This window comes from Ptychodera flava, chromosome 14 (assembly GCF_041260155.1).
Source record: "Ptychodera flava strain L36383 chromosome 14, AS_Pfla_20210202, whole genome shotgun sequence".
In the NCBI taxonomy this organism is placed as follows: domain Eukaryota; kingdom Metazoa; phylum Hemichordata; class Enteropneusta; family Ptychoderidae; genus Ptychodera; species Ptychodera flava.
Window position 1 is genome coordinate 16,499,224 of NC_091941.1, and position 19,415 is coordinate 16,518,638.

At 37.2% G+C, this 19,415-nt stretch overlaps 1 protein-coding gene across 3 annotated transcripts in view; it reads left to right on the forward strand.

Moving 5' to 3' along the window:
- Positions 1-17,792, forward strand: part of LOC139149553 (disheveled-associated activator of morphogenesis 2-like) — a 62,363-nt gene extending 44,571 nt beyond the window's left edge. For 2 of the 3 annotated variants that reach the window (XM_070721369.1, XM_070721370.1), the window contains exons 10-25: positions 290-356; positions 611-728; positions 1,734-1,916; positions 3,685-3,752; positions 5,514-5,636; positions 5,848-6,028; positions 6,437-6,618; positions 7,092-7,337; positions 7,944-8,050; positions 8,213-8,301; positions 8,841-9,055; positions 9,770-9,831; positions 10,222-10,282; positions 10,675-10,806; positions 11,218-11,385; positions 12,067-17,792. In XM_070721369.1, coding sequence (XP_070577470.1) covers positions 290-356; positions 611-728; positions 1,734-1,916; positions 3,685-3,752; positions 5,514-5,636; positions 5,848-6,028; positions 6,437-6,618; positions 7,092-7,337; positions 7,944-8,050; positions 8,213-8,301; positions 8,841-9,055; positions 9,770-9,831; positions 10,222-10,282; positions 10,675-10,806; positions 11,218-11,385; positions 12,067-12,309 — 2,245 coding nt within the window. In that variant the 3' untranslated portion in view covers positions 12,310-17,792. Of the gene's footprint in view, positions 1-289; positions 357-610; positions 729-1,733; positions 1,917-3,684; positions 3,754-5,511; positions 5,637-5,847; positions 6,029-6,436; positions 6,619-7,091; positions 7,338-7,943; positions 8,051-8,212; positions 8,302-8,840; positions 9,056-9,769; positions 9,832-10,221; positions 10,283-10,674; positions 10,807-11,217; positions 11,386-12,066 lie in introns of all 3 variants that reach the window. The other variant, XM_070721368.1, reaches the window with a different exon arrangement.
- Positions 17,793-19,415: the final 1,623 nt, after the last annotated feature.

A 19,415-nucleotide genomic window follows, 5' to 3' on the forward strand; every position in this document is an offset into this window, starting at 1 on the left:
TAATCTACACAGCCCTCACAGTAAATTTAACATTGAACACACTGTTGCCTTTATCACTGGTTTTTTGAGTGTGTCTGTTTTTCTTGTTCCCTTCACCTCTCCTATGGGATAATGGTGTACCTATACTACCTACTAGTACTCAACTCAAACAGTGAGTGAGTTGCCTCTTGTTCTCATCTGTATTCTGTCCTTTATTAAAGACATGTATATTTCCATGTTGTCTGTCACTTTCGTCGTCGCGAGACTTCCCACAAAGTTCTCGGTCTAATGGCATCGTTTTTGTTCGCAGGCATTTAGACTTCTTTGAGATGATCAGGAATGAAGATGAAAGAGAAATAGCCAAGAGATTTGACACTGTAAGTTATTTTTGTATTTAACAGCTTAATAAAAATTACCATGCCCTGTGTATTTTACGTATGTAAAATGGAAATTGCGAGATTGTTGATGATATACAAAAAACAAAAATGGATTGGCATTGTGATGGTGGAAGACATTTTCTCAAATGTATTCCTCATAGTTCAGTAAATCCATAATTGTGTCTTATATTATATCTACATGTATTATCACCTAGCATTCTGTTTTTCATGGTCTATTATTGTGCTATTTTCAGGTACATATAGATACACACAGTGCGACCAGTATGTTTGAATTCCTGCGGAAGAAGCTAGCCCGTACAGCTGCCTACCCTCATCTGTTGTCACTCCTACAACATTTCATACTCCTACCAAGTGAGTTCCATCACAATGAGTGCAACCTGTCAGCTATCCGTCATCCAGCGTCATGTCCAAGAGGGAATTTTCACATGAGTGCATGACTATGGAAGATCAATATCTTGAGGTTGTTATCTTGCACGCAAGGGAGCGCCCTCAAGTGACGATATTTCCGTCTAATCACAAATTTGGTTTCAGAAAAAAAAAATTCCTTCACTAATCATTACTTGTAGGCTTTGCTCAAAAAAAAATGGTAAAGTTCATCTTGTTTATATTCCACGGGAACATTCAATTAGTTTGAGCTTCATTATTTACCAAATTTTAATGTCGCCAATTTCACTCAACCTGGCCAATACCATATGTAGCAGACATACAGTTTGCGCATGTAACCTACAATGTGTTATCTAACACATACAATAGGGAGTCTCATTAAAAGAGGTACTGGTCAAGTCAAGTAATCATGCCACAGCAAATTAAGATTAAAGCTGGTCATCCCCCCCCCCCCCCCCTCGTGTTACAACAGAATATAGTTTCAAATAAATGATCTACAGTGTACTGTCACTCCTATGAGACATTATTATTTGTGTTAGACAAACATATCATGGAGTTCCTTGCACACAGTATGTGTTTAACAGCCACCATTTTGGCGAGGTTGAGTGAAATTGGCTGTATGTATAAAGAGTATCTTATGCTTACCCAAGTTATCTCTGCATGATCTACCCTTTAAAATTCAAAGAATTGGTCCAGAATTGTCATGTATGATGAACTGAGTGTCACCTTTCCTACAGATTTATAGAATGATCTATGAGACATCATCTGGCTGTCTTTCTTACTGTTAAAAAATTGATTTTAAATTAGCTTTTTCATTTCATTGATATACGACTCTGCCTTGAAATAATAAGAATGATGTTTGGATTAGTTGCCATTTTGCTGTATGCTGTATACCTACAGCTTTGTAAAACTCTGTACACATCACAGGTCCAAATATTATCATTAAATGCACTTTTCCTACCTGCTGTGCAGGGTCAGCCAAGAATGCACATCACTGGATGCTGATAGACCGTCTTGTCCAGGAAGTGGTGCTCCAGTACGAGAACGGCGAGAATCCAGATGTGGCTCCCGTAGAGTTGAATGTCAAACAGCTTATGGAACATATGGCCAACGAGGATGAAATGGTACGCAAACAGAATGAGGAATTTGAAAAAGGTAATTTTATATCCCGGCTCAACATTTCAATTTGAATTGCATTATGAAATAACCCAAAGGATCTCGTTAGATTTACAGTGACCCAGTAAATATTCGTCAAGATTTCATCTGGATCATTCACAAACTTATTGCATAAAGAAATTTAATATTTAATGATGACACAAGTGATGTGTAAACTGTTCAGCACTATACATGACAAGTTACGAGATCGTTTTACTTCCATAGGCACAAGTAGATTAAGTCTCATTGTTTTAGCTACTATAGACTATAGTCTATAGAAGCTATTGGGATGGGTATCCGTCCGGCGTCCGGCGTCAGTCTGTATGTATGTATGTATGTATGTATGTATGTATGTCCGTTTGTGAGGCGTCCGTCCACTCAAATATCTTGAGAACCGCAGTACTTACTGATTTGATATTTGTTGTGTAGATGAAAAATACGATTTTGAGAAACTATTTTTTTTAATTTTTTGATAATTGTTGAAAATAGGCAAATTAATGCCAAAAAAGGTGTTTTTGGTAAAAAATCTTCTTCTTCATAACCGCTGGTCAGACAGCTTTGTTATTTGGTATACAGGTCCCTAGGGGTAACCCAACTTAGACTTGTTCAAATTGTGATGAAATATGCAAATCTGTATTTTTAAGGAATTTTTTTGTCATTTTTGGTCAAAATTTGACTTACATTGTATGTAATTCTTGTACTGTATAAACCCTATCAATTCACCCAGAAAAAAATAATTAATATGATTTTAAATAATTGAATTAATTAGGAAATCATCAAAGCCAAAATAATTTTAGTGTAGAATTATCAGAAAGTTCAACTTTTTTTGACAGTTCATAGTGAAATGCTTACCATCTTGGAGGATTAAAACATGTAAAAGGCAACTTTCCTGAATCCCAACTTTGACATATTCTGAACCGTCATTTATTGTGCCCTGTATGTTAGCTAAAAGAAATTGCTCAAAATAGTCAATAGAGATAGAGATAGAGATAGAGAAAGTTCTAATTTCCATTTATGGTTGACTTGGTAAGGATAAAATAAAATTACTTTTTGAGGAAAAAAATAGAGTGGTCAATTAAAAGAGTGGTCAAAGTGATAGGGTTTTTATGGTAAAGCTGGGCGGTATAAAGATTCCTCATGTGCTATTTATAGCAATTATGCAATCTGTGTAAACAGTGCAATGAAAGTGTAACATGATTCCTTATAATGCTTTTGATGACCTTGAACTTCTTAAGTTTCAAACCTTTGTCTCTTCAGTGTGCTTTCTCTGAGTATGTACAGTCTCAACTTATTAAACAGAACTCACAATGTTAATTAAAGATATCCACCTTCTTCATCAATACATGTGTCACAAAAGGTTATTCTCTACATAACTCAACAGAGCTCTGTCAACTGTTGAGTTGCTTGTTCTTTCAAAACCGCTGGTCAGACAGCTTTAATATTTAGTTTACTTGTCCGTAGGATGACCTTAGTGAGATGATTTCATACAGTAAGGAAATACTTAATTTTGTATCTATGTCTATAGTAGCTTCAGGGACTTTGGCCCTATGTTTTAAGTTTTTGATTGTGCAAGTTTGTGTCAGACCAGTATAAAAAACAACAACAACAAAAAACACAGCAAGAGTAAAGTCATGGTCTTCCATTTGATGTTAATAGATCACAAGGCCTTTTTATGCAATGGGGTAAGATGTCTTCTCAATGCAAAAAATGTAGGAAAACAGTTTGAAAACATGAAATTATTTTTTGATTGGCCTTTTGAAATTTCCAGAACGGGAAGAAATGAGGGTTCAGATGGAGAAGAAGGAAAGAGAGTGTGAAGCTAAAGCGGAAGAGAAGGTAAGATTTGAAATGATGGCGTATATCGGGAGCAGAATATACGCTACAACGCTGAAAAGCTGCAAACAGTTTTCTGTCGCTGGTCTACAAAGTATCTGCTGTGCAGTGACTGATAGCCAGGTTGCTGCCTGATGATTCCTGTCTTTTAAATGGCTTGGTGTTTTTTTTTTTGTGCAGTGTAATCTTTGGTGCAGAGCAACTAAAACTCTTTTTTTGTCAAGAAGTTGAAGTCTAGCATGGTTTAGCATGATTTCTTTTGTGTTGTCGAAGTTTATCGTGTTATCGATGTCTCCAGGGCTGCTGCTGCCATCGTCATCACACAAACAGGAATGATGGACCGGTTCCGCATTAGTCTTATATGCATGTGTCGTCGCTGCATGTGCAGTAATCACACAACATGCCAACTAGGGAATTTGCAAAGCTGGCTGTTTGCCTGCGTTAAAACTTTCCAATTTATCATATTCCTATCATTCTGAGAATTTTTTGAGTGGCTGTGCTTCATTGATATCTGTGTGTGTTACATTGTGTTTGTATATTTTCCCCATTAACATTTGTTGTGTTATTTCTTTACATCTTCAAGACCTAACTTCAACGCCACTGTTTGAGATTTCACTTGAGTGCAGCATCTAACCAGATAACCTGTTCCCCGACCCATCCCTGAACATTATTACAATTGAAGCCCCATTCAGCTGTAACTTTTGATGCATTTTCAATAAATTTGCCTGTTTTCTATGTGCAATTTTTTTTTTAAATCTCAGAAAATTATGTTGAGATGCCCCATTGTCAACTTATTTGCATGTTTCTAGTGTTATTGTGGGCAACTGAATTTCAGTGGAGACCAGAATTCAGCGAGAGTGACATTGTATATTGCAATTACATTGCATCATGTTTTTCTGTAAGGCCAATACCGGTACCTTGCATCTCGACATATTTTTGGAGCAAAAAGAAAATCTACTTGCTCTTTTGAACAAAAAGTATTGAAAATTTATCAAAAGATACAGCTCAGTATACCTTTACTCAAAGGTGAAATGAAACATGATAACTGAAACTTGATAATCGATAATGAAAAGAAAAAAATTGCTATTTGCCTAGACTAATTACATCCATGTAATTGATTTCATTTTAATCCCTCCCATATCCCCACTCCCACGTCCCCCATGTTTGCCTGATTTGAAAACTGCATTCTGGGATAGCTGCCACTCAGTATGATCCTCTCCTAACTTGACCTTTGTACTTTCTTATGTGTTTTTAATTTTATTTTTACTCTCTGTGTTTCAGTTTTTGATACTAACCACTCACTATATTCCTAAACCCTGACATTTTTCCACCACATCATGTGCACCCATGATGGACATTCTCAGATAAATTTATCCCATGATCAACTTATGTCTCTCTCTTTCTCTACCGTGTTACTTTTTCGTTCCTGTTCATACATTATCCTGTACTTTTCCTGATTTAGGAGGTAAGAAACCATTAGAATCAAAACCACTTTACCATTAACCAACCACGAGTGTCTCTTTGTGTCTGTGTGTGAGTGAACTTGTGTGGGTGTGCCTCTATATATGTGTCGACGTCTGCACCGTAACATTTCTCCTGCACTGAATCATTGTGAATTTTATTTTCAGTTGTCAATTTTTTTTGTATTCCATTTTTAGTTTATCGTGTGTGTTCTGTTGAGAAGTACATTTTGTACTTGCACAGAAAGAAGTATGATAATTGTCCATATATCTGACGTGTTTCTCTTTCTGCCTGGACCTCCAGGAGGAACTAATGAATGCCCTAAACCAAATGAAAGCCAAGCTAGAGAGGGAGACAGCATCTCTCATAGAGGCACAGCAGCAGATTTCACTCCTTTCACAAGAACTCTCCAATGTCCGGGCAGTGGTGAGTACATCTCAGAATCTTGAATTCAATTATTGGCTCCAGAACTTCCCGATTCAGAGGATGATTTTAATGAGGCACGTACGTTTTCTTTTTTCTGCTCAATAAATGACAAGACCCACCATAATTAGCAGTTTTATAAGAAAAAACAAAGTTTCGATTCATGTGATGTTTTTTCATTGAGCTCACTCTATTTTATGTCGTGTTTTCCCAGGCTAGTCAAGGTGGTCCTTTACCAGAAAGCACTATACCAATATCAGGTGGCGTACCTCCTCCACCACCCATTGCTTCTGGTGCACCCCCGCCTCCTCCTCCGCCGATGATACCGCTTGGAGGGGCACCACCACCTCCGCCACCACCCATGATGGGAGTTGCACCCCCTCCTCCACCTCCTGGTAAGTCCTACACTTTAAATGTTGTATGTGGATTGCTTTCACCCTAAGCTTGTAATTTTTTACAAAACGTGCAAGATACAGTGACTTGAATGACCCACACTACCATGTAGGAAAACAAGCTGTGAGTATGCTTCTAAAGAAGCCCTACCAGCAGTTGTAAGTCAATACGCAAAAAATATAACCTCCAAAGTGTGCGGTTTTGAAGTCATTTGAGTTTGCACATGAGCTTTTGTCAGAAAAATGCCACCTCATCTGGGTAGTCAGAAGACTGCCACACAGCACTTTCAGTGATTGCATTTTCAAAAATTTTCAGTTTTGTACTTTTTTGCAAAGTGTACATGTATGTATGACATGGTTGTAATCATTGATGCACACCCTCACTTTCTCAATGTTTTTAAAATATCACAGGGGCACCACCCCCACCAGGCGGACCACCACTCTTCCGAGGCCCACCCACAGCTGTCACTGCCCTTCAACAGCGCCGGCAAAACATGCCCAAACCCTCCAATCCACTCAAATCTTTCAACTGGGCCAAGCTGGCTGATATACATGTTGAAGGAACCGTGTGGCAAGAGGTTGATGATTCTAAGGTAATGGATCTCTGAAGTGTCTCGTAGTGTCTCATAGTCTTTTGTGTTCAACAGAAAGTTACTTTGAAAAAAAAAACTCTGTCAATAAACTTTCCCACTGTCAGCCCCTCTGGACCAAGCACCAATAAAAGCACTGTTTGACATCCAACTTTGTATCAATGAGATTAGCATACAATGCACAGATTGTGCAATGTTGAATGATGCTTACTGAAAAATAATTGGCAATGTCAAAATTTTATTGGGTACTATGGTGCACACACATATAGCACACATTTCACAACTCAGGCCTACAAACTAGTCTTAAAAACGGAACCATAAGGGAGGTTGAAGGTAAATACAGTGTAATATCCCAGAGGCCAACATAATTTAAGACCATTCAGAATTCTAAAGAATTGAAAATTGAGCAACTTTCAAATAAATACACTAGTTGTGTCCTTTGTACTTATTTTGTCTGCAACTGTCTTTCCATATAGGCTATGAAAGTGTTGGATCTCGATGACTTTGAGAAGACCTTCTCAGCGTACCAGAGGACCAAGATAGATGATGAAGATGTCACAATAATCAAAACCAAGGCCAAAGAGCTGTCGGTCGTCGATGGTAGGAGGGCGCAGAACTGCACCATTCTACTGTCCAAATTGAAGATGACCAACAGTGAGATATCCAAAGCCGTGCTCAGTATGGATCAGAAAGAAGACATCCCGAAGGATATGTTGGAACAGGTCAGTGTCCACTCTGTGCACCGGAGCCTCTATTTATCCATTGCTTCACATTTGAATATCAGCTGACACCACCCCCCCCACCCCCCCCCAATATGGAAGAAAATGTGTCCTCCAGGTTTTGATTTGATTTCTTCTTTCATACATGAATTTCGAGTGTGTCTATTTTGTATATGAAGTAAAAATTATTTTTCAACATGTCAACACTCAGTCTTTGGATGTTTATGCATACACTGTATTTTACTGTGTAATTTTTGATAAGGAAATTTCACTTCAGGGTGTACATGTACATGTAGACACACTTTGGCAGCATTGATAGGAATCTGCAGGCATTGTTCAAATCATTGGCACTTGAACATGCTGGTTACAAGTAGGATGTCACAGCAGTGTGGCGTCTTACCACAAAAGTACTCAAAAATATATCCTCAAATGTTATGGCTGCAGACGCTGTAGGCCATCTTGGATGATCTTTGTGTGGAGACTGAGTTGAGTTTGCAACTTTGAATACTATTTTTTTACTTTGACCATGTCCACTTTGTGTTAAGGTTAATTGCCTGATTGTGGTCATGCCTATTTCATTAAATATTGATTACCATGTCTCCCATGTAGCTGCTCAAGTTTGTACCAACTTCAGAGGAAATCAGTCTGTTGGAAGAGCACAAGCATGACATTGAACAGATGGCCAGAGCTGACAGATTCCTGTATGAAATGAGCAAGTAAGTGACAAAATATTGGTTGTTTGTTGAAGCTCAAAATCAAGCGGATAAATTTCCAGACCCTTGTGTTCTTCATATACACAGTTGTGACTGTGTTAGTCTGCATTCTGTCGATGGATTCATTTCATCTCTGATGCTAAGGAAAATATCAATCTCTTTCAGAATTCATCATTACGAGCAGAGGTTGAAAGCTCTTTATTACAAGAAGAAATTTGCAGAAAGAATGAGCGAATGCAAACCTAAAGTAGAAGGTAACATCTTTTTGTGTCCGTCTCTCGTTTGTCGACGTATGAACAGTAGCCACATGACTTCCAGCTGTCAGACAGCTGGAGAGTTCCAACCAGTGCGCCACAACCCCAATACCCAATGTCATGGTTGCAAGATGGTACAATGAACAGATGTGTCTGTAAAGCAATAATTACAGAGGTACTCTGCAGTGTGAGATGGCACTACTGTAATTTGCATATGGTACCAGTACCATCAAAGATATGAGTCAGGGGTTTTCAACGGGAGAAGTATTTTCAAGCCAGAAATTTCCCAAATTCTTCTGTATTCTGCTTCGTCTATGTCATATTTTTGGTGTTGCAAGAAATGTACTTGTAAAAATGTTCTTTTCAGATCCACAGTGGCACTTGAGCTACATTTCAGATCAGAAAATATGCATTTCTTATTTTCAGTATACATTTTAAAGAAACCATTGCAATCATAATGTAATGGTGAAAATATCTGCCAGTAATTACTAAGATATCCTGCATCAACAAATTTGTGCCCCATTTTTGTTCTGAAACAGGTATTCTCAATGCATCTAAGGAAGTTCAACGAAGCAAACGTCTTAGGAAACTGCTTGAAATGGTCCTCGCAGTTGGCAATTACATGAACCGTGGGCAAAGGGGCAATGCATCAGGATTCAAAATATCAAGTCTTAACAAGATTATAGATACCAAGTCTAGTGTAGATAGGAATATTACATTGTTACATTATATCATAGAAACATTACAGAAAAAAGTAAGTGAAGCATGGCATTTTGTTTGTCATTTTATGTTTATGCATGTGTTTGTGTAGCCCAGTTTCTAACAGAAAGTCTGTGATGTGAAGAACGAAAACTCATTCAGGGGAATAGTTTTGGTTAACGATGAGACCTTTCATCAAAAAGAGGATAATTCAAAAACTTATTCTGTGAAGTAAGGTATTAAGGTAGTATGCACCTAGAAAGTGAAAGACTTGAACGTTTCGTTAAACTTTCTGAAATGAAACAGCCATACTCTAACCAAATCAAGAATAAAGATCAATGGTCACCATGCAAATTTTGATACTAGAGAAACAAGTTACCTAACATTTACCGATATTTAAAATTCAAAATGCTGACCATCCCTGTGTTAACTCTGTGGGAAAAGGAAAATTTTTTATTTTCCAGATACTAAGATGGTGAAAATTTCTTACTCCTATAGCTTTAAAATTAACCCCCACAAGTGGTAGATCAGAAGAGAATTGTAAAAGTTTGGGTGTCCGAATATCTGTCCCCAAGGCGCATTCTACCTTAACACCATGCAGAGCGTAATTTTCATGAATTCCAGACTTCCATTCTCTATTGCCTTGCCAGGCTTGTGAAACACATCAGTTCTTGAGGACTTTATAAGATTTTTATGATAACACTGTCAGTAATAATGTTAGCTCCTCCTTGAAATTTACTGAACATGTTACCTCACATATTTCTTGCAGCTTCCAGATGTTTACAAACTAGAGGATGAAATTCCTAATGTTAGGATAGCAGCAAAAGTCAGGTGAGAATATTTCTTTGTTTTAGAATTTCATTTCAAGGCGCAATCAGTCGTAAACTTAAATGATTGCAGTTTCTGATACTGATTTCAAATCCTGTGTATTTCATGACACCATCAATAGCTCTAGAGAGGGAATGTGCTCATCTTTCAAAATGTGAACAGGTATGTATATTTGTGACACACTGATGATAAGTTATGTTCTGTGCAACCTTCAGTGTTTTTTACTTGACAAGCTGAGTCGTATTTCTTTCTCACCATCACAAGCAGAATACCAGTAATAGACTAGAAGATGGTGCACCCTTGGGTGAACAGCGCCCCCAAGCGATGGATCTTTCAGTCTTGTTTTTTGTCAGTTCTAGTGTATCTAATGACATGTTCCCATTCTCTCTGCAGTAATGTAGAACTTGAAAAAGAAATCGCAATTTTAAAAAGTGGACTGAAGGAATGTGAACGGGTAAGTGTAAACTTACTTTTAAGAAAACATTGTATAAAAAGTGATGAAAATGTAAATGTTGCAATTGACATTATTCCGATGTATTGAAATGATATTTTTGCATTTTCTGATAATTTCATTATTGCAAAATGCTTTTACATTTGCAAATCATATGTGACAAACAATCTTGTAAATTCCCGTCAATGTACAGTACAGAGCTGTTTCAAACTATAGCTAGTCTAGGAAGAAATTTGGACATGATTGTATGTGAGTGCATGTGTAAGGGGCTCTGTATTTCATATTTTGGAATTCAATGGAACCTGTGTAGTTACCATACAACCAGTACTTGTTCAATTATTTTAGAACTTCTTGCTTTGTTTTATAATGGTATGCTCTCTTTTTTTGTCTTGTAGGAACTGGACCATCATCGAAATAGATCAAGTCCACGGGGCGACAAGTTTGTATCTGTGATGAGCGACTTCCTCACTGTAGCAACTCTTAGGTTTTCTGAGCTAGAAGATATCATGGTCAATGCCAAAGACAGGGTAAGCAAGCACAGATTGAGACTATCAGTCTTGTTCACACATCTACTGTTCAAGTTTCCTCCTCATATCTGTATGGTGTAACCGTACCACAGAAAAACAATGTCAAGTTTACACCAGCGTGTTGGGATCAAATGAGAAACATGAATCAGCTGTGAACATGGGTTGTGAGAGAGGGCAGTAGCGAACCCCATAGAGCTTCAGTTCTTGTACATGTGTGAAGGTCATTGGCACACACAAATGTCAAATGTGAAATTTCTCTAATTTTGCAGTAAAATCCATTTATTTCCCTAATGAATGTCAACATTGTCTTTGAATCTCTTGTAAACTCAGTGTGGTCATGACAAATCTACGCCTGTCAACTGGAGGTCTGTATCATCAAAATCTCTCGTTTTCTCTGTCTCCATTTCACAGTATGGCAGGGCCTTGAAACACTTTGGTGAAGAAGCAAAAACCACTCCAGATGAATTCTTCGGCATTTTTGACATCTTCTTGCAATCTTTTGGTGAAGCAAAAGTCGATAACGAAAATTACAAGAAGAAAAAAGCCGAAGAAGAGAAGAGGAAAAAGATGGAACAAGAAGTGAGGGTTTCTCATTTTTAATGCAGAGGGTCACTGTGCAAAGTTTTGGTACTAGAAATAAATTACCTGACATTTACCGATATTTGCTATTCAAAATAGCCGTCATCCTTGTGTTAAGGGGGAAAATGAAATTTTTGATTTTCAAAACACTAAGATAGCGACAATTGCTCTTACTCCAAGAGCTTTAAAATGTGAAATAACAAAGGTATTGTAAAATTTTGACAGTCCGAATATCTGTCCCCGAGGTGCATTATTCTGTAATGGATACCTGATGAATTATCAAATTACATGACATGTTTGTTTGATCTACAAAGTAGAAGTTAGTTGAAAATTTAGCATATTGTCATTGGATTCAGTCAGGTAACTCTGAACTGTAGGCACACCTGAAAAAATCTAGGTCAGTCTTCATCATGAAAAGATTAGGGTAGGGGTCTTAAAGCGTTTTGAAGCAACTTGACACCCCCCCCCCCCCCCCCCCCCCCATGGGGTTTATTTGTAAAATTGTTCCGATCATCTTCTCTCTGGCTAAACTGAACTGTAGCTCCATCGGAAGAAAAAGAGTAATGGCGTGGAAGTGACACTTGTAGTCATAATTTGCTCAAGTCTCTCTCACATTCAAAGATCGTTTCTTTAACATAGATTAACCATGAACCCTGTTAACTGTCTTTTTCCCTGACACAGCGACTAGAGAAGGAAAGACTGAGGAAAGCCAGTCGAGGCAAACAGGGTAACAAAGGCAACAAGGACCAAGGTGAATTTGACGACCTGATCTCCGCACTGCGAACGGGAGACGTCTTCGGGGAGGACATGGCAAAACTCCGAAAGAACAGGAAGCGTCAGGTGCCGGCGCAAGGTGTTGGGCACGGAAAGAACTCGGAATACAGCAGAGAGCGGGTGGGAATGAAAGGCGGAAAGAAATATTAAAGTGCAAAAAGTGGTGACAGACGCATGCGAGAGCTGTGTCTGGATTTTCTTTTTTTCAATGCATACAATGACGATATGCTATCAGCAATGGAGATGGAAAAACACACGGAAACTTCCGTGCCGTTGGAATTGAAGAGAAACCTCCTGGATGTTGCAGACGCAAACTTTTGATTTCGACTGCATAAAGCGCAAAGAAATATTTCCCTTAGTTGCAATATTTGACGTACAACTTGTCTTCTGAAGAATAAGATCCGAGGATACAGAGACTTGAAACTTGAAAAAAAAATTTTTTTTTGCAATACTCCAGGATCAGGACAATATTATGGAAAATTTTAAATTTAACATTTTTATAAGCCGGTATTGATTTCTCTCAACTATATATGTAGTTGTTAGGAAACAATTACATGGTTGATAGGAAACAGGACAAGAAGGAGGGGTGGGGTTGGGGGCTCATAGGATTCTGTTCTGTTTCAGTTTGTACAGCGGAGGAATACAGTGCATGTAGGATAGCTGACATCAGCAATTGTCCTGCCAAACTATTATCTTATGATTTCAAATGGACATAAAGGACGGATTTTTATCATAAATATTATTACGATTATTACTATTATTATCATAATGCCATCTCTATGGTTTTTTAAAATAACACGTTTATCACTGGATTATAATAGATGGTGCGGGTTGTGTCTCTGGGGCCAATATTTTTTTTTTTTTTGCAGGTTTCGGAGTATATTTAAAACAAAAAAATGGTTAACAAATGGTGCCATGCACTGTTATTGTAGCCTGTGCCAAGTAACATTTGAAATATTAGAAGTTGTGTACTTATACTACATATGAAGTCTATGTAACTGCCATAACACTAAAACTAATGAACTTCTTTGGGAGTTTTAGATTTTCAAGGCTGTCTTTTTTTTTAGGTGTAATATCACTTGTCCTTTGTTTAGAGGCTTTTATTTGCATTTCAATGAAATGAAATGAAATGTCATGTTCCTGTTTTGACAAGGGCAACTTTTGCCTCGTTGCAAACTTTTCGTCAGAGATAAGGGATAATAGAGAGTAATCCTTTGAACTTGGCTTGCCAGAATGTTTCTTTAACTAGTTCGACAACCAGCTTTTTATTTGTTTCCGTGTTAATGCAACTTGTGTATTTATTTGAGGATGCGTGCTTCATGGAGAGTTGACCAGTCCATGCCAACATCATACAGTGGTGGTGATACCTCCAGTGGTACATTGACCACACAGGGGTGTCTGTTAAGTGGAGCATGTTACAGTACCTTGTTAGTTGGCAGTATGGGCCAAGGAGTGCCTCAGTAAACGTGAATTCAACCAAGAGGCATGGGCAAAGGCGAGGTGTGTTACTCCACCAGTTACATCATTTTTTTTCCCGCCAGCCCTTTTCCGCTCAATGGTTCCTTTCATCAGCCGGCATGTTCTCAAACATCATATCATCCATGCTTTGTATGTGTATTTGTATCTGTGAATAAATGAATGTGTGTGTATGTGTTTGTGTGTGTGTGTGAGTGAGTGAGTGTGTGTATGTATGTGTGTGCTTTTGTGTCCATGTTCGTTCATCTTTCCCTTCACACCTGTGTGTACAGTAAGTCCGCTTCCAACCCCCTTCTGTCAAGAACTTACAGCAATTGTCGTTAAGTCTTTTGGATCATAAGCCGTGTTGTGAACCTGTTGGCAAATGCTGGTCATACAGAAAATGTGCTTACAACTCATATATCAACTGTAGAATTAGAAAATTTGTGGTCTCTGTTGTGTTGTGTCTTTCGAGTCTGACCGTCTCAATTAAATCCATTTCTAATTATGGAAATGCTCTTGTCTTTGATATTGTTCCGCTGAATGTTGAATATCAAAATTTTGAAACCGTCAAATGAGTAACTGAAACCTTTATTTAATACACACATATAAACAAGTGGTCAGATTTCTTTAGTATAGTTAATGATGATGGAAGTGAAAAGGTTTTCTTCAAATCACCAAGTTTTCAGAATTTCACCTGGAACACTGGTGAAGACTATCATCACTTCAGAGAGGTAGACTTATTGGAGCTAATACAACATGTGTGCGGGTATGACATGCCCACAGCCTAGACTAGAAACTGATGGAATGTCTACGGAAATTGCAACTTCATGATCCATTCTTCAGAATGAGATTACTCATTTGTATAAGTGCATTATTTATTTCCATAATTTTCATCTTCAACAACAAATTTTGGTAATCAACATTTCACCGTCTGTTTTACCTATATCACTTGCATCCAACAAGTCCACCACACACCGTAGTGTTTCTGTTATAAAAATAGTACTCACAGGTGTTCAAAAATCACTGGTAATTACCGTAAAAACCCCATCAATTTGACCACTCTTTTAATTCTACCATCCTATATTTTCCTCAAAATGTAACTTTATTTTATACTTATCAATTCGACCACAGATGGAAATTGGGACTTTCTCAATCTCTATTAATTCGACCAAGCTATCATGACAAACTATTTTGAAGAATTTATTTTTGATAATATACAGAGAACAATACAATGTACTGCACAGAATATGTGTAAATTGGGACTTCAGGAAAGTCACCTTTATATGCTTCAGTCATCCAAGATGGTAAGCATATCACTTATGAACTGTCAAAAAAGTGGAAATCTCTAATAATTCGACATGTTCAAATGTTGATTTCCAAATTATTTGATTATTTAAAATCATAATTATTTTTTTCTGGTCCAAATGATAGGGTTTTTACAGTAATCCATGAAGGCCTAATCAACCAATCATTCCATTCATGCAAATTTGTCACCATTAAATGTACACCATAATGCTGGCTATTTCTTCTTTCCATTTATCTCTTGATTTTAATGAAAAGTAGTCATAATATAGACAGCTTTATACCAAATGGCTCACTAATGTGATTTTAGTGTAACAATACTGTGCTCATGGATTTCAGAAGAGAAACGGAAGCTGTTAAGGTATTTTACTAACTATATTTTTCATCAGTTTTGTATATTTTAAGAACCGTAAATTATTATTATTTTGGTTTATACGCATTTATTAACAGAAAATGAAAGATCATGTAAGAAATAATTAAAACAAATCTTTGTAGTAAAAATATGATAGATTTATGCCAAGGTAATTTCTTTGTTTGGCATAGAAATAACAGAGACAGATACAAAACAAATGCTAATCAGTGTATTATGATAATATCTATAAAAATCATTGTTTCTTTGTTTCCTTGTTGAATTTTTTGCTGTTAATCTTCTGTGCTTTGGGGCGATATAACAGGATTTTACCAGTTTCTCTAACTTATTGATGAAAATTTCCTTTTCAACATGAAGTTTAAATCCTTCTGGCTCATATAGGCAATTTTAATCTCTGTGGTTTAATAATACCAGAGATGAGTAACAAGCATAGTTGTAAAAAAACCATGAACTTTTTGTTGTTTGTTGTTTTTAAATTACCTTAAGAAAAAGAAGCTCAATTTTAACTGAAGAGAATTACATTGTACTTCCAAGATGTTTCATTGATTCAAATTGATTTTTTCATTTGTTAATTACATGTGTTGGTTAATATATGAACATCTTTAGGGGGACGGATGAGAAAATCTTCCAAGTTTTGAGGATGAATTTATAGCAGCGTTCTCACACAACTGCTGTTTAACGATCATTATTACTCAATGTAGAGTACCTGATCTTTCTATGTTAATCTCTCCCTTGTGAGTAAAATCAGTTGTGGCTTCCAGCCATGCTTATTTCAAATGGGATAAAACATAGTCACGAATCGTCAGTAGCAGGACAAACTGAAGTTTACAGCCTTTTGTTGACAATTTTGAAGCAAAGGTTCAAACTTTAACGGTCAAATTGCAAAGAAATGCACAGCGTTAAATGAGGAAAGGCTGACCAAAGAATACCAGTAGGCACTCCCGTACATATTTATAGTTTAATCAATATTTTGATGCATCATCCCGCATGGGAGTGTTAGTTGCGAAAGTTTTTTTCTCAAACCTAGGGTCATTCATTCATTAACCTCATCATACCCCAAAACATGTCATCCATCATTCTTTGACCTCTTCTCCCAGAGATGAAAGCAGAAACATTACCCCCCTCTGAGTATGATAAATAATGGTTGTCAGATTTCAAGATTTCACCAATGGCTTATAAATTTTTGTACCAGTGTAAGGCTAATGTCATGTGCAATTTGCAAAACTTCAATTCTGCTCAGTGCTTTTCCTAGAACTTCAAAGTTGACAGAGCAATTTGAAACCAAATAATCCTGTGATGAGCAAAGGCAAACTTTGAAATCAAATTTAATGTGTATAACAATGTCAAAAATGCATACATTTCTTCGACCAACTAGTCTTTCCCTTACAACTTTCGGGCATTGCTTAAACCAATCAGTTTGAGGCTTACAAGATTTGTGCATTACTTCAACCAATCAGTCTGAGGCTTACACGACATCAGCAATTGTATGTTCTCCCTGTTGATCTCCCCTCCCCTTTCGGTGAGATCGAGAACAGAATAGCTTTCCTGAATGTTATAGATATTCTACACAGGTTTTTTCAGCCCTTCATTTTGAGTTTACCTCAGAGCTCATTGGGATTTAATTTTTTTTCACAGAGTACATAAAAGCATATCTGTTGCTTGATGATGACAATCTCCTGCTCATTTAACATTTGGTTCACTACAACATTGAGAACAGTAGAAATGCATCAGTTTGACAGACATTAAAGGGACAAAGTCGGCCATTTTTCATGAATTTTGTTTAATGCAAAATACTACTTACCTATTGTTTGACATGTTGAAAGATACTGAATAAATAGGTGACCATGCATATATAAGACCCCGATTTTAGACAAATTAAATGAAACCATCGCAAAAATGAATTAATGGTCATGACCATTAATTGAGTTCGCAATGGTTTCATGTATCGTGTCTAAAACCGGGGTCGAATATATGCATGGTCACCCATTTATTCAGGATCTTTCAACATGTCAAACAATATAAGTAGTATTTTGCATTAAACAAAATTCATGAAAAATGGCCGACTTTGTCCCTTTAAAACACAGTCACCAGGGAGCCAAGGTTCTACTTTGGAGAAATTTTATCCCGGGAAGATTACCCAGAATAACTTCAGATTGTGTTTTTGCTGCAAAGTAATCTGGTATTTTTTTGATTTTCAATTCATCAAATGGAAGCTTATTTTAGGGGAGTCTCAAAAGTTTACCAGATGACACCTAGGCTTATTTTAGGGGAGTCTCGTAAGTTTACAAGTTGACACCTGGATTCATGTCGGTGTTTTTTCATCGTTTTTTCACTGTTTGATGTGTCTGATTGATTCTGTAGTAATGTTTATGTGTAAAAAAAATCCCTGCCTCTTTCCCACAATCCATTTAGTGATCTGTGTGTTCTGCAATTGTCTAGGTCACACTCCATGTAGTTATCGTGTCAAGAATTGTTCAAAGATAAAGGTCACTGTCTCAAACTACATTGTCTGTGTTTGTCTCATCATTTAAAGATGTACACCCTTTCGCTGCACCAGCCACAAACACAACTTTTCACAGATCTCACTGACTGACTGACAGATTTTGTTGCATGTAGGTGCACTATCACTTTGAAACGGAAATCTAGTGTTGAGTTAGTCCAGAGCACTCTCTCGCATACGATGGTTTCAGTTTCAAATTTGTGTCTGTTTATGTCAAACTACAGCGAGTATCACCACACTGACTGTACTAATTTGCATCAGCACTGAGCAACCTGTAAAGGTATCTTTTTGTGTTCATTTAAATACTGCGTATACTTTACAGGAAGACAAAGTTTTGAATGTCGCCTTCCATAATAATATAAGATATTTCAGCAATATAACAAGATTTTGACCAGTCCACAACATACATATACACGAACGATAGCTATATAGGGCACACATTGTAGAATAAACTGGTCAAAGCCAAGTGGTATACCCTTTCTCTGAGAGCTCACAGATGTACCAATGGTGCTATATCGCAAATGTATCACTGTTATTCTCACACCAACTGGTAATGTTTGCACCATGAATATGTTTTGTAAGGCATCAAAAAATCACTCACCCATCATTATGGAAGGTAAAACCTAGAATTGAAGTTTGAATGCTATGTAAGGATCCTATGGTAATTTATGGACACTCTAGCAATTTGGTTGCCACTTTCACCCTTTCCAATACCTTTAGACAATCTTATGTCATCGAAAGTAATAGCATATCATTGCAAGTAATATCTACGCCTCTGAAGTTAAACAGCTTGCATGTATGTTTGCCCCTAGAGGGCGCTTTCCAATTACATCTGGCCACTTCACCTTCCTGATTGCCTGGCTTGGCATATTACTAGTTCAATCAAATGGAATATATTTCCTCAAGAGTCAATGACAGTTTTTACTACAATATCTGATAAGAAATTAGATTATTTTAAAGCAATATAGAAATTGTGGAAACTTTTCATATTAGGCCAAAGAAAAAAAATTGTGCTGTTCCAATAACTATTTTTGCCTGCCGACCGTAAACTTTTTAGAGCTACGTAAACACGGAAGTAAAAAAAAAACAGAAAGAAAAAAACCTTCAAATCACATGTTTCTTACCTGGCAATTGATTTTTGCTTGAACGAGGACTTTTATGTTTTAATTCCTTTTATATGTATGATACGTTTTTCTGGAAATGTTGTGGCCTGTGTTTGATCGCCCTGAACCCCTGAGAAGTGCATATTTAAAAATAAAAATATTTTGGAAAAACAAAATCCCTGCCGACCTACCTACCCTATTTTTGAAAACCATGTTATCGGAATAGCACAATTTATTTTTTTTGGCCTTAGAATGATTTCAGTATTGGGATCAGAATGCGAAAAAATAGCATGATACTGGAGTCTATATTTGAACCTCAGGTGCTCCCATGTTTTGGCCATGAATGTGTATGCCACTGAATACATGCCATATCAGAGTCAGAATCTTGGCACTAGTAATAGACTCTCATCTTCTCTGGTTCCAACTTTCAGATCAGTTTGGGAAAAGTTGTGCATTTGCAAACGTGAGTGCCATGTATCGGTGGGGAGGCACCATGGCCAAATGGCTAGCGCAGTGGACGCAC